The following is a 14,966-nucleotide window of genomic DNA, read 5'->3' on the forward strand; positions in this document are numbered from 1 at the left end:
CCTCCTCCTCCTCCTCCTCCTCCTCCTCCTCCTCCTCCTCCTCCTCCGTTGTAACGATGATCGTAGGGACAAACTGTAACCTCGCCTTTCTACTACCGACTGGTTGAAAAGATGGCTAGGAAATGAAGACAAGATCTACTTTGAAAGAGGTCATTACTTATGGAGTGTGGAACCCACTATCGGTTTCGTTTACAGTTTTACGGATGACATGCTACTTTAGAATGTCATCATGGAATTTATTTCATTCTACTGTGATGAAAATCTATTAGGAGAGCAAAAATATTGAATCGGTGTATGCGCCGGAGCCCTGCTCAAGAAACTACTCAGACTTAACTGCAACTTTAGTTGTCATGACACTGCCTAACTCAAATAGTGATCAAGGAAGGAAAAGAAGTCTCCAGGTGAGTAAATATCAACTGTTTGACAGTGTTTTGGCACATGGCAACGTCGATCAGAATTCATCAGGGTCCCGGAAGAACATCGTTCGTCATGTTCGAATGTGACGAATCCTTTACATCTTGTACTTAAGCGTGCGTGAGTTGCAGCCTTAAAGAAAAAAGGGCGGTAGCTTATAGGTATTATCCTGGTAGATAACGGCACATCAGCGTCACATATGCGTGACGAGAAGGATTTTCTTCCTTGAGTGCCCACGTTGCAGACATTTGAGCTACAACTAAAGAAGATCGTTACAAAGTTTATTCCTTTAAGACAGCCAAAAATATATACATTTACGCTAAAAGCCAATTTTTTTGTTTAATACCTGTGTAACAAACGAAAATTCTTGCCTAAATTTTCAGGTCTCATATATGTGGTTCATAAAGAAAAGCAATTTAGCAGCAGTTCTTTATTGTTGAATAACCGAAGTGCTTGTAGTTTGATTTACTGTCGTAAATTTCCAGTGCTTGCCACGACTAATACTGGTGTCACGTGTATGTGACGAAAGAGCCTTTCTTCCCTAAGTTTCCATGTCACAGGTACATTATTTAAAATGGAAAGCAAAAAAGTATTCGCAGTTTTGTTTGTGTAAAATACTTAGAATACTAAAAAATTAACTTGATATAGCACCTTTTGTCTTTGCCTGACATGGGCACTACTAGCCTTACTCAAATATGGCGGAAAAATTTTCTTCTTCAAGTTTCCAAGTCATAGGTATGTACCTAAAAAGGAAGAACAAAACAACTACATGCTTCTAAAAAAAGTCGAAGATATGGAGAAGTTACCTGAATATGGTAATTCTTCTGAGGCTGACACGACCACTACCTGTGTCACAAATATGTGACGAAGTGATTCTTCTTCTCTCCAAGTCACATATGTGTGATTATAAGAAAAAATAAGTCATATAGCTCTTGGCTATTTTAAAACTGCTAAAATTTTGATATTTGTACTTAATATCTTATCTTTTTGCACATGATTCAACCACTACAAGTGTCACGTATACGTGACGCAAGAGGGTTCTTGTCTCCGTTCTAAAGTCACAAGCACGATCCAAAACAAATCAGCAAAGAGCTAGTGGTTTATTATTTTAGAGTAGCAAAAAATGTTAAGGATTTGACTTGTTATCATGCTATCATGCTCGAGTGCACGACCGACCTCACCCGCTCACAGATCAGTTGAGGAAGCTTAACTTAAATGAAATGCTAAAAGGTCTTCCACACGGCTTAGACATCTGATCGTCTTGGTAAAATTCTATTTTTAGCTATTTTCTCTTTCACTTTGAATCCGGTCCTTTCAGTAAAGTGTGTCACATATAGGTGACGCGTGGCCTCATGTAAGAAAATTACGAAGGCGCAAATATGTGGTACAGACGTGAACATATTTATGTATGGTCAGATAACTAAAGTAATACTGAACCGATATTAACTAAATCTCTTTAGAGTTCAACAGCTAGCACGAATTTTATCAACCTGTCTGCCAAAGGAAGACAGTACGTTGCTATGACATTTTTTTGGACTTGTAATTTTTGTAAATAAGACTAGAAGACAGTTGTTAGCTTCCAGACGCTAGAATGCTTTGCCGCATGCAAGATGTCAGTCGGAGAGGCGAGCGTCGGTGGCATCAAGAAATGTGCCCTTGCACATGCCGAGCACATGTACACGTCCTCCATGAGCGAGTGCATGAGATGATAAGTGTGTTTGCCTATTTGTGTTTGCTTGTTCTCGAGAGGAGGGGAGCAAAGGTCGTGTGGCGTGAGCTTCTGTACGTTAAATCAGAGTGTGAGAGAGAGAGAGATGAACATTCTGCCTCACTTCGTCGTACCTCATCCCCCTCGCCCTTGCCACCACCCGCCTCCAACGAGATGCACACGTTCTCTAAAAAAAACAGAAACTAGAGTGAGCTCGTGCGTAGGTTACGTGTGGAGCGAGGTGAGAATATGATCTCGCCTTAGTGCCTTATTCCTCAGCTTGGCAGAGGAAATTTTGGCAGCTAGATGTTTGGGGATCCCCCTCTCCCTTCCTTGCTTATTTTAGCAGGGAACTAAAAGCGGTTTGCATATTTCGAAGCCTAAAACGTGTAAGCCCGATCAAAGTAAAAAAAGTTGCTATAAAATTACTCAATTTTTAAACATAAAATGACCCAGGAGTTGGTGGACACGTTTCTTTTCTAAGTAGTAGCGGTATTAGGCCACACCACCAATGGAAACATGAAGCAACCAAGCCTACCGTCCCCTCCCTCCTCCCCCTGACCTGATGACATCTTGCTTCTCCGCACCAGATGTTACTTATTCCATGTAGCTAAAATACTCAACCGCCTTCTCTTTTAATTCAGCAAATTTTGACGCATGACCCTGTCAAGCATCTGGACCGAATTCACATGTGGGTCTCCTCCAATGGATTCTAGCAGCTTTATACAATTTTTCCTTAGGTCAGTCCCTTAAAGCGCCCCATTGAATAAATAAGAGGTGGACGAAAGTTTGCTAGTCGAATTCTCGACTTAACGATTGAGCCTGTGACCGTTTTTGATACGACTGTGTTATCCGGCTTATCGGGGTCAGTGAACTTAAACCCAATCAAGTGGGAGAGGATGTGACGAAAAGAGAGAAAGTAAGTGTCAGCCCTCATCAAATCGGAAATATTAATCAAGCTGACTAAATTTGCATGATTTATAGGCCCTCGCTCTCTAAATTTTTACCTGCTGCTTAGCGAGGCCGAGCTTTGATCCTCCACTCAACTTTGTGCCTCTATTGACAAACAGTCTGTAGTAAAGATCTAGGAGTAATCATTTTGAATTTTTTCATTAAAAGGGATTGGGTGACGCTTTTTCATTCCTCTCTTGACCTACCATTACAAAGGCGGCCACAGATAGAGGGGTCGCAGTATCAGCCTGTAAGAGTTCGGTCAGCGGTAGGAGATGGTCACTCGGGTTCTTGTAAAGTGTTTTCCACGAGGTTGATACGAAATCAATCCAAATAGGAAGTAGTGTTTAATAACCTGAGAATCCTCTGCTCTCATCCCGACAGCGATTCTGACAGCGTCTGACAGCAGGCATCAAAGTCACGCATAAGTCACGTTCACCTACCTGCCGCATTCTAGTTGATGTGATGCTGGAATATCCAACCGCTGAGGCAGATCTACTGATTCTACCAGACCACAACACCGTCACTGTAACCGGAGCAACAAGATGGGGACACCATCGGCGCGTTTTATAGCAAGGGTCTTGTAAATCAACTCGGCTTGTGGATTACAGCAAAAAAGGGATTATTTAGAGCTATTTAGCACTTTTGCCTGCTCATGGAAGATTGATGGTAACCGCTGTCTTCTACATATTAACCGATCGAAATGGAGAACTAGAAGACTTGGAAGTCAAGACTTACATGGAATCAATCAGGCTGACGTAAGAGTTTGTTTAACTCCGTGGACTTGAATGTCTCCTTTCAGTAATGATTGAAATTGCAGGTTCACAGATGGTTTGGCTCATTGTCTACCAGTTGGGCACGCATGCACAACCCTCTGATTCTCCCATCGGATCTTATTACCACTCTTCCACTAACCAGAAAGGCAATAACAAAGTAGAGTGGTCAGTAGATCTCTTGTTAGAACGGCTAGACTGTCGGAGCCTGATGGCGAACGCACTTTTTCCCTTCATGATCTACCCTCGATACCTTTTAAAATGAATGAAAATTACAGCCGATTGTCATGTTATCACTGGAAAGGAAGTTGCCCATCATTTCCTTCAACCGCTTTGAGGACTTGATCAACCACAAAGCAACACAATGCTGCAAGCGTTGGTTAAATGGAGGCATGCTTTTGAGGTTGCCCGTCTTGCGATCTCCCCTGATGTGTCTTGGTAAGATAATCTCCGAACGGGTTGATAGGGTGCAGCTTGGAATTGAAAAAACGAGACCTACGAGGGGTGTCAGCCAAGGGCTAAGGCGGACAGACGCATGTTCTGGCGTCGTAACAAGGAAAGGGCAACACCTGGAGATGTTAGCCAAGGGTGTAGACAATTCGGAGGGGGGTCATCCAAACCAGCAGAGAACATCAGCTTCTACCTGCCACATGAGTCAGCATTGTCCCCATTTATCCGGCGGTGACTGTTAGCACATTTGAATGCGTGGCAATGAACAAATGGCATGCGGATAATCACAGTTTCCCCAAATGATATTGTCTTAAGGTGGGAGGTAAATAAATGGGCTCTCGGATTTGGGAAAGCCACATCCTTGCATTCCTCAAAATCCAAGGATTAATACGCCTGTCAAAAAGGTGTCATGTGCCAGCGATATTTCGACACGAGGCCTAACTTAAAGTGAATACGCATTTGTGTTAACTTGGGAAGTACTTTCCGAACCCTTGGTTGCGAAGTAAATTAGCTTTGGTGGTATCGTTTTGTTACTAAACTCTCATTGAGTGAGCTTTACCTCGGGTCATGACAAGCTCATGTGATTACACCATTGTCGATTAATTGGAGAGTTGTATCAAAAGTCCATCTCCGCTGCGAAAGGTGATTTCCATGCCACCTGACACAATCGTAATTGAGTGGGAATTTGGGGATTGCCTTGAGTACACATTCAGGAGATGGATCTTTCGTTTTCACCGCGTTACTTGACAAGCTTTGCCTGGTGCGGGACAGCGGTCATCTGCTGGAACGAAATTCCTTCAGATTGACGATAAAGCTTTTCCATGTGTCAGCTTATCAAATTTACCCACAGATATGGGTATTTTAACAAAATAAAGTTGACAAATCTACGTAGAGACCGTGGAATACATGGGATCTAGCTTAGGACCGTCAAGGCATGAAGCATGTGACAAAGACGAGGAAGCGATTTTGAAAGGTTATTGCTATATGGTGAGGCAAAGCAGAAATTTGTAAGTAAAATTAATCAAGTAACATTATTCTTGTCATGCTTCAGGGTAGGCAATGGATAAACGCATCTGACCGAATGGTCCAGAATGAAGTCACATAACTTTGATGGGAAATGCGATGCTCACTTCAAGGTACACTTACTACCTTCTTCGGTATTTCGGAGGAAATGATTTTGACTTCGTAGTAAGGAGAATGAAGACTAAATGAACCTTTGTTTGTTCTGTCTCTAAAACTTGTCTAACTTAGGCGACTTAGACTGCTAAACATGCCGATAAGGTTTTCGCCTTGCGGCCTTTTTTGATAGTGGTGCGGGTTTATCTTGTCTTGGTTGTGGACACCAGTGAAATCGGCATACTTGCCTCAACAAATGGATGCTTTACAATCCTTTCAACCATTTGTGTGTCTCTCCCCCTGTCGCAGGAACGTAAACATGACTTACGCATGACGACCTGGTTGTCTGCTGTCAGATGATGTCAGAGATATCGCCATCGCCTTTTTATTCCTAAATGAACAGGGGAAGGTGAAAGCTTTAACCACTTCCTCTTAATGAAGAATTCCAGGGTAGTCACTCCCAGACCTTTACTGCAAACCATTTCTGAATAGAGGCATACAGCTGAAGTGTTGCCTCCTTCTAGTGGGCAATCAAATCACTCGAGATGAAGTGTAATTTAGCTCGTCTTCGCCAAGTAGCGGCTATAAATTTTGGGAACGAGGTCCTAGAAATCATGGGAATCGAGTCAGCTTTGATGGAGGTCAACACTTACTTCCTCCCAGAATTAATTAATTTTCGGTGTCATGACACACTAGTGAGCCGGAAAATGCACAAGCACCGAAAATAAACACAGACTCAATTGTGTAAGGTTAGATGATTGAGAGGAAAGTCGAGAACCTGACTAGCTAACTTTAATTCATCGGCTTTGCGAGATTTACTTAGCGGATAACCATGCAAAGCTGTTGGCATCCATTCGAGTAGGCCCACCTCGAAAGTTGGCCGTTTTGCCAACTTGATGATATTTGTCGAATGGAAGGAGAGGCTGGATGAGGGTCATGGACCCATCACAAACTCTGAGCAAGCTCACAATGGGTTATGATTGCATAGCAATGTGTCCTCCCCTAGAGGTGCTGCCCTTCGATTTATGTCTTACGTCTTTACCTTTATTCAAGACCATAAAGCCCCGATGATAAGGTCTAGGATAAGTGGAATGCCTCTGTTGTAACTACCACGTCTTAAACTAGGGAGAACCTCGTCTCGGTTGTGATCCTTTTCTATTGAGGTGCTTCGGCCTGTTCGACCCCACTGGCTTGGCTAACCCCTCAGATACTAACTAATTATTCTCAACACTTTTGTGTGCATCTTATTCCTCCAAAGACTTTTTCAATCCGAGTTCAAACCTTTGTCTTAAAACTATTCAAAAAAGCGTGTGAAGAGATGGCAAAGTAAAAAATTTATTATTTATCACCGAATGCCTGCAATTGTGCGCCATTTTTGCGTGGCCGAAGGGATCCAATTCATGGGAAAAGAAGACCATGGGATGCATATTAAGAATGGTACCGAGACAAACAGCTTGCTTTCTTCAAAGCTTTGAAGTTGAGTTAGGGTTAAAAAGCAAGCCACCTCTCATTTTCATCGGTCTGAATCCATCCTTCTGAATTTTAGGTCCGTTATTTATACCTTTGTTTGGTTTACTAAACACTTATTTCTTCTATCTCGTTGCGCTGTCAGTTCGTCTTGGATAACAGTGGCAACACCTGTCAAGGTTATGGAAATAGATTATAACAACTACTAATTTTTTTTTCTATTCCGGAGGACATTGATCATACCAAACAGAACAGAAGTCTACTTCCGCATTCCATGCCAAAGTAGCGAGTAGAAGCAACAAAAAGATTTTTCAAACAATGGGACAGTAAGGCAGCATCCATGCTTTAAAGGGGGTAGTGAGTAAAGGCAGTCCAAGTCAACACAAAGTTTAAAAATTTCGCAGGTTAAATCCTCAAAATATACACATTCTTTTGCTTTTTTATTTGAAATCTAAATCTTTCATTCCTCCATAATGTGCTCTAACCAGAGCTCATGACAGATGTCTGATGTCACCCGATTCCTAATCCTGCTGCTGGGCCGACAAACATAAAAACTGAGGTGGTGGCATGGAGACTAGCAAGATTAAGAAGATATATGTGATTACATCAGTGTTTAAAAGTTATCTTAGCCAAACCAAGATAGTGTGGTGTCCAACCTCATTCCAATTGCCATTATCAGTGGGAGAGGGGAATTTCTGACTAGTAGCTTGTCAAATACCACCTCCTCTGGGTGACATTTTTCTCCCTGATAATCTATAACTTTTAAATTCTTCAAGCTCACTAATTTAGCAAGTAAATTTGAAGTAGGAAATGAGAAAGCGAATGCCTAAATTTATACTCTTAGGACTCTTTTGAACCCAAGATACAATGTCGATTCATGTAATTCATCCTTTCTACTTTGCTGACTCATAGCAGACCCCCTACCCCCCCCCCCTTCTTCCTGCTCAAGCAACGCTCCATGTCTCAGTCGGCCATTTTTTTACGCATCCGGAATAATTGTCCAATCACCACTCGTCCAAAAACATGTTTGAGGTTTGAGTTCCCTCACCCCACCCCTGTCCCGCGCGGGAAATAGTCTCGCATGACGCAATCAAACGTCTTTCAACTCGTGTCAGAACTGCCATCATCTCACGAATGCGTGCTTCAATCAAAGTTAGCAGTTTTATCGTCGTCCTAGGTTGGAATAAATACTATAAAAGAGGAGGTCAACTGATTGAGTGATTAGTCTTTAAAAGCCATTAGAAAATATCGTGAGCCATGAACCAAAGTTTGACTAAGAAGTTCTCTCAAAGGGTACAGAAATGGGTTTTCCAAATTCTGAAATGTTAGAATCACCTTGTGTGGAGAGCATCCCTTTCTCCTAGCGTCAGGCCTGGCCCAGGTGTGTGTGTGCAAAGGGGGTCTCTTCTGGGTTGTAGGCGTAATTTTAAGGTCATCAATGGCCGTGTGTGGACATCCGGCCTGAGGTGACCCAGTATCTTGGGCCTACTCTTCCTTTCCCTACCCTCGTCCTCTGTCTCTCGTACTGGCGATCACCTCTACCCCCTCTTGCCCTACGCAAACAATGCGGCGTGATTAAATCACCAGATCATTGATAAACTAAGAACTGCAATTGCCCGCATAAACAAATGGCCATTTAGGGAGAGTGTAGTCACTCCAACAAATTAACTTTACGTATGGACTGACGTAAATCAGGTGCCCGAAGGCTAAATGCAATAGCAACATGACCTTTAACTTTACGATTGACTCTCCAAATATCCCCACTCGACTGCCGCATTAATGATATGGGGCTTATATAACTTTGATGTTTTTAGCATTAACTCAGAAGCTATAGTAGTTTTACTAGAGAATAAATGACTTTTACATCTACAGTAAAGGCAATTTTTGCTTGTAATGTAAAGCAAAAACTTTGGATCAAGTAGGAAGACTTTGACGCCTATAGGAGCAAAATGGAACTTGACAGTGATTAAATTTGTCCTTGATGCAACTGTGATCACCATTTCAATCTTATGGTTGCCAGAAAAAGTCACCCAGCCAACCTACAGGAGGCCGTCAAAATCGATGGTAACTAAGTTGCCACGTCTAAAAAGTACGAACAAATCAATTGTCACACACGCACACACCCACCGTCTTGCAAAAAAGTGTAGCAAACAGCCTCTGGAAATACTGACCCCCTTCCTTTGTGCCTGGGTAACAGTAGTTTCTACCTCTAATTTTTTTTTTCTACAAAAAGCAGCAATTTGCGAGGGCAGATTAGGTGAGGAAGTCGTGATGCTCTCTCAAGACCAATCAAATCGCAGACAAGAGGCTGGCAAGTCATTGGATGAACGCGTAGTGAATGCGCTTGAACGCGCTTCCAATTGGCTTTAAGAGAATCACTCTCACCCCATTGGTTAGTTTTGTGTATTTAAAGAATTTTTTGCTGTCAGCAAACAGTCTTCAGTCCTTTCATCTCTCAGAGTATCCGAGTTTGGTAGGAATCACTGCACAGAGATCAGTCTGAGTAAGTCCAAAATCTTGATTTTTACTGCCAGTAATATGGATAATTTTTTATATGCCAAGATGTTTGATTTTATGCCGTACTGGCCGCTGATTCATGATTAGTAGATTGATCATCCCCCTGTTGACAATAATTTCCGGACATACACTGGCGCAGTTAACTCAGATATTAGAAATAGTGCCTTTTTTTACTTTCAGTGTACATTCTTTGGATCCAGCAGTCTGTACATCTCCACTAATCTCATTCTTAGCCGCTTCATTTTTAATCCTATTCATAAGTTTCGTTGGTTCTGGTACTCTAGCTAAAGGCCCGTTTTTTTTCCGACAGTGCCGAAAGTGTAGACCCCTTTTAGGATGACTAACAACTCTGGCACATAACCGCTTCATGATTATTAGCAAATCAGTCCTACTACTTGTTGGGGTGGTGGGGTTGGTGGGGGAGGGGAGAGGGGAACATAGTCATTCGAGGAGTAGGGACCCCCGCCAGAGTCTAGCTAGGAAAGTGTCTATCTTCTGGGAGCCGTGAGAGCGTGTTTGGCGGCTTCGGTGGGTATGGGAGTCATCCCCCTTTTCCGCATATTTTTCCCAATTGACCACAATCAAACTAGGAGTAATTTATATTGTTCACAAACAAAGAGCTGACACTGATGGCAAAGATGTCGGAGGATTGTTTCTAATGTACAGCATTAAATGCCACGTTCTTTCAAATGTTTTAATTATTTGCCTTAAGATCAGTTATTTTTATTTTTCTACCCGATGGATCGTTGACTCATTGGGTTGTTTGGTCATTAATCTGTCCGCCCATTCAGTCATCCATCCAGCCCTCCACTATTTCGTCTGGTCAATCAAGAATGCTTTTGATGTGTGCTTCACAAGAAATCCACCCTCTAAGTCGAGTATTTGAGAGGACTATTTATTATTGACCCGACTTTGCTTTCAACCTTTAAGGGCACCTCGGAGCACGGGGGCACATTCATATGTCAACTTTAAAATAATTTTAACTCGCGCTCGTACTTTAATCTTACTATCCGTCGCGCCTTTCAAATGTGGTCAATTAACCCGTTTTTTGTTCGTTCAAACGATCTCAGGCCTGTGCACTTGCTATTTTGTTGTGGGTGGAATTTTCCAGTTCGAATAAACACTTCCACCTAGCAGGTAATTAAACTGGAGAAGCAGGCAGCTTGTTTACCTCATGATAACGACACCGCTATCACCTACACAGGTGAAAGGAGTGCAGAGGTAGCTCTCACAAGAAAGTTATTCGCGTCGTACGGAGAAGCAAAGGTCGTTTCGCTGTCCTATTCCCATTTGGGAGACGACAAACTCACGTTGATCCATCTGTGGTAGAGGATGCCTCCCTCCCAGTTGCCATTGATGTGAATGCGTAGAAGAGGGAATTAGCAATGGACCAGACCAGGCTAGGATTGGTTGAAATCGGTGTGGGTTTAGGAGGGTACGTGTATCGATTTCTCGGAAGGATTCTGGGTCGACAAGTCCCTTTTCGGGACAGCAGGGAGTAGGAGATCACGTAACATTGTCGGGCACTTGTAAACGCAAACGCAAACACAGGCTCCACGCCAGGCAGCTCCCACTGTGTTCAGGAAATCTTGTCTTTCTCTACTAATAATAATCAAGGGTATGATGAGCAGTAGACATCTGTTGGAAGGTCTAGACATTCTTTTTTTAAGTGGTTCCATTTTTTTCTTCATAAGTGGATCACTTCGCCACTTACCTAGTGGTAGGAGGACAGTGTAAGTCAATTCTCAACTTTAACCATAGCACCGTGAGCCTTATGTATTTAGGTCTGCATTTTTTGTAACGCCGTCTTCGCAAGATGTGTGAGTCACATAGACCAGAAATGGACGGGTACCTGTGTGAGCAGGAGGAAGGGGAGGAAAGGGAGAGGCGGGCGAGCGGCCTGGCGGGCAGGCGGACGAAGAGAAGAGGTATCGACTTGGCAACAGGGTAAACATGCCACACCATCTGTCGTTAGCGCTGACTCGCAAAATGTGCAGACACATGAATGCATCCATCTTCTCTTTGCTGGATCCGGGAGGAGACCGCAAGTGTGTGCACGTGCTTTGTGGCTGACTTAGCTCCCCACCCCATCTATAGCGGGGTTGCTGGGCTGTTCCATCTACTAACTGGCGCATTATGACCTAAAAGGGGGTTGCTTTTTTTTTTTTTTTATAAGGGAACGGCAAAAATGAGCCTTTTTGTGATTGGAAGGAGTCCGTGGACGGCGTTTACCCCCTCAGACCTCTCTCTACAGTCTCACCTTTGACTCCTGACGTTTTCCATCCTTAGTTATTCCTGGTTATCAACTCTCAGATGCTGGGTAGGAAGTTCCACTGACGGAGATTTTCTGTACTCCTAATGTGCAATAAACAACTCTGGATGTTAGCCGTGAAGCTTCCAATGTTTGGTCATGCCAAGCGTAGTCATAGTTCCTATAAATAATTTCCCTGTCATTAGAGGCGTCAGTGTGTGTATGTGTCCACACACGTGTACTTGCAGGCCACATTTTACTTCAATGCAGCGCATTTACGCTCAAGTGTAGTATAAACACTCAATCCTACTTCTGCTGCGGCAACTGCTGCTCCTACCACTACCACCTCCATGACTATTACCAGACCTGCAATAAAGTAGTCCCCATCGACCCGATCTGGGGTCACGGACATGTAAATCAGGCCAGATCGTAGAGGAGAACTGTACCAGCTGTCGTCATCACTGACCCGTATTGCCCTTACCGCCACTACCACAATGTTTCCAATTTAGTGGCTCTTCCTTGTGAAACGCTTTTCTCCTCCAATGCCTTTTTCCCTTCCAGTTACCATAATTAGTAATGGCAAATACAAACGATCCGCGTCGGAACGGCAACGGCAAATCTGCTCCACCTCCCGGTGAGTTGGTATAGACACCTTGATTTGCAGTAGATGTTTATGCAACAGGGGCAAAGTGATAATCATATTCCGAGACATTAGCATCAACCCCTCTTCCTTACCCCTAGAAGGGAGGAGGGGGAGTGGGTGGATTAGGAACGGGGTGGGGGGGGTCAGCTAATGATCCTCAGTTGTGCATATTCATGAGAACAGAATGCCATTCTGTGCTTGTGCATTGAGAATCCGTTTGTGGGGGTGGGGCAGTGGAGGAGGAGGAATACTGTAATACACCTTTGTCCGGCTTCACGATAAGTGGATCAATTTTAGCTCGGTGATCTTGGCCCGATGATAGTCTTGAGGATGTTTAAATGGGACTCCTTAGGCCTAAAGAATCCTGCATACACCGCCTCCTTCGATAGGCGTGAAGAGATGGGGCGGGGTTTCCTTGTGACATAACTGTCCCCGCCATCATACTTCTTATCATCAACCCTATCAGTGGTTCGTGTCTCCATATATGAGCTAACTGGTGTGTAGCAGCAGCGGCAGGCATGAGTGATGATGTCAGTCGATGAAGTTGGGGCGATGAGAGGTGGTAGAATAAGTGGGTGGGTAGGTAATGCCGATCCTCATTGGGAAGGCGCTTAATGACTGTGTGACGCCCAGCTGTGTCCATGCCTCCCCTACCCACATCTCCCTTTCTGCGTGTGCGTGCGTATGCGCGCGGGACCACAGCAATGCATGAGTCATGCTCCCTCCGTGTCCGAATATGGCCGTGGCTGCTGCCCCTGCCCCTGGCCCTGCCCTGCCAGCTTCTACACACTCGCTCGTTCGCTCTCACGTATGCGTGTGTGTGAGTGTGCTGTGTGCGTCACCTCGGTCTGTGTGTGCTTCCGAGCTGAAAGGCAAGCAGGCAGGCAGGCAGGGGAGTAGGGGAGGGGAGGAAACTGGGAGGAAACTGAAGGCAGGATTAGCCATCAATATGGTGGCATTGGTGGTCCTGGTGAATCATTCGAGAAAATCTAGAGGAAGTAGAAGGGCCTGCGCATGCAACCCGCCTTAAGTTTGGATGATTCGCTTTTAGCCAATCTCATTCCTACCGTGTCACATGCGATCAGACAAACCTACCAATTGGTCATTGTCTCCAACAGTGGTGCATAATGCTCGCGCTGACATTTGACGTTGATGCAAAGGTCTTAAGGCTTTGTGTTGCATGTTTACTGTTGATATTTGCGCCAGTAAATCGTGGAAATTGTCGCTGTGCGCACAATCTAAATTGGGGTTGTTTTATGGGCTAGTTAAGGATCAGTACCTAGCCCCGGAAGAATCATATTGTGCCTTCGTCTCTTGGCTGTCATCGCCTAAATACATCAGCGTCCTTTCAGGTTTTGGTGTAATTTTCATTTGTTTAACCTAGCAAACCGATCGGTTGATGATTAAAAATTTCCTGCCTTTTTCCCTAGCAGAAGATCCTGTGAAACGGCAACAACAGGAGCAACAGGAGGGAGCAGAAAACGACCTCCCCGAGGCGACCAACACCCTGGCTCTCTGTCCACAGTGCCCATTTGCCTCTCGTTCACCGAGTGAGGTGGATGAGCACATGATACATGTGCACAGGGCAACATTACCTCCAGACGGGAGCCAGGCCGTTGAGTCAGTCGAGGGGATCATGAACGAGGTGGCGCCTCAATTAAGCACCTTCATATCTCTCGCTCGTGCATTCCCCAACGTTCCGTCGGTTGCCTTTCCATCGATTCCATTGCTTCAGAATGATAATCCAGGCGTATCCGCAGAGGATGTACAACAACCTATCCCTACCCCTCAAATGGAGGCTACTCCTTGTTCGTCATCGTCGTTGACGCAAAATATGCCAATCCGGACGGATTCGAGGCGGCGCTACAAGTAAGTTTCAGCGTTAGCGATTGGTACCTTCCTCGTATACCCAACCGAATTCTCGATGCAATATCAATGAAAGTGTATACGATGGCACACTCAGGTTAAACTGGGACTTTAGAGTCTTTAAAAACACTCAGTGCAGTGCAAATCAAGTTTCCTCCCTCAAGTAGTCATCCATCCTATTCACGCATCCCTACCCGCGTTGAATCATCCGAGGCCGACCTGTAAAACGCTTTCATAGGCCCTTAACACGGATTAACTTTTTTGAGGGGTAAATGTACCTGAGTGAATACGTTAGTCACTTGTGAGGTCCAAGCTTCTGTGAATTGAATGCTGCATCATCCTGCTCGACTTGTAGTCTCCTGTAGATACGCTCCGTTGCGGAGAAGCTGCATTACCGCATCCTGTTCCACACAGCCCGACATCAGGACACGTTCGCCACTTGCAATGCCAAGCTTAATCCTCTCCCCTTTCCTTGAGTGCCTCTTGAACATTAAATGTGCAGTTCAATGCAACAGTTGCCGAGGTTGTGTGTTGGATACATGGTGGCCATGTCTTCTGTGCACCAGCAGAAATGTGAAATGCGGTGTTGGCTACTGCTGTTGTAGAGAGGCCTTTTGTTACACCTCAATTATGTGTGTTGCGTATGTTGCACTTCAGGGGACTTAACTGAAAGTAACAATGTGTCGGATCGTAGCTTGAATTTCCTGTATGTGTGTGTGTGTGTGTGTGTGGGCCTCTGATCAACATCTATGCAGTTAATTTGTAATAACAAAGGCAAGAGGCGAAACACAGTCCTACAAACACATTCAA

The 14,966-nt window shown here is 44.3% G+C and overlaps 2 protein-coding genes across 2 annotated transcripts in view; both read left to right on the plus strand. All coding sequences in view use genetic code 11, as the record gives it.

Moving 5' to 3' along the window:
• EGR_04850 (hypothetical protein) overlaps window positions 1-9,483 on the plus strand; it is a gene marked incomplete at both ends in the record, with an annotated part of 14,392 nt that extends 4,909 nt beyond the window's left edge. The window contains 8 exons of the mRNA XM_024494099.1: window positions 798-887; window positions 975-1,023; window positions 1,063-1,229; window positions 3,894-4,006; window positions 5,098-5,152; window positions 5,189-5,283; window positions 7,656-7,682; window positions 9,277-9,483. Coding sequence (XP_024351488.1) covers window positions 798-887; window positions 975-1,023; window positions 1,063-1,229; window positions 3,894-4,006; window positions 5,098-5,152; window positions 5,189-5,283; window positions 7,656-7,682; window positions 9,277-9,483 — 803 coding nt within the window. The remainder of the gene's footprint in view (window positions 1-797; window positions 888-974; window positions 1,024-1,062; window positions 1,230-3,893; window positions 4,007-5,097; window positions 5,153-5,188; window positions 5,284-7,655; window positions 7,683-9,276) is intronic.
• A 2,740-nt stretch (window positions 9,484-12,223) lies between these two features.
• Window positions 12,224-14,966, plus strand: part of EGR_04851 (Longitudinals lacking protein, isoforms A/B/D/L) — a gene marked incomplete at both ends in the record, with an annotated part of 9,270 nt that continues 6,527 nt past the window's right edge. Inside the window, 2 exons of the mRNA XM_024494100.1 lie at window positions 12,224-12,281; window positions 13,724-14,159. Of these exons, the coding sequence (XP_024351489.1) occupies window positions 12,224-12,281; window positions 13,724-14,159 (494 nt within the window). The remainder of the gene's footprint in view (window positions 12,282-13,723; window positions 14,160-14,966) is intronic.

The sequence above is a fragment of the Echinococcus granulosus genome (genome assembly GCF_000524195.1).
Source record: "Echinococcus granulosus chromosome Unknown EG_S00032, whole genome shotgun sequence".
NCBI lineage: Eukaryota > Metazoa > Platyhelminthes > Cestoda > Cyclophyllidea > Taeniidae > Echinococcus > Echinococcus granulosus.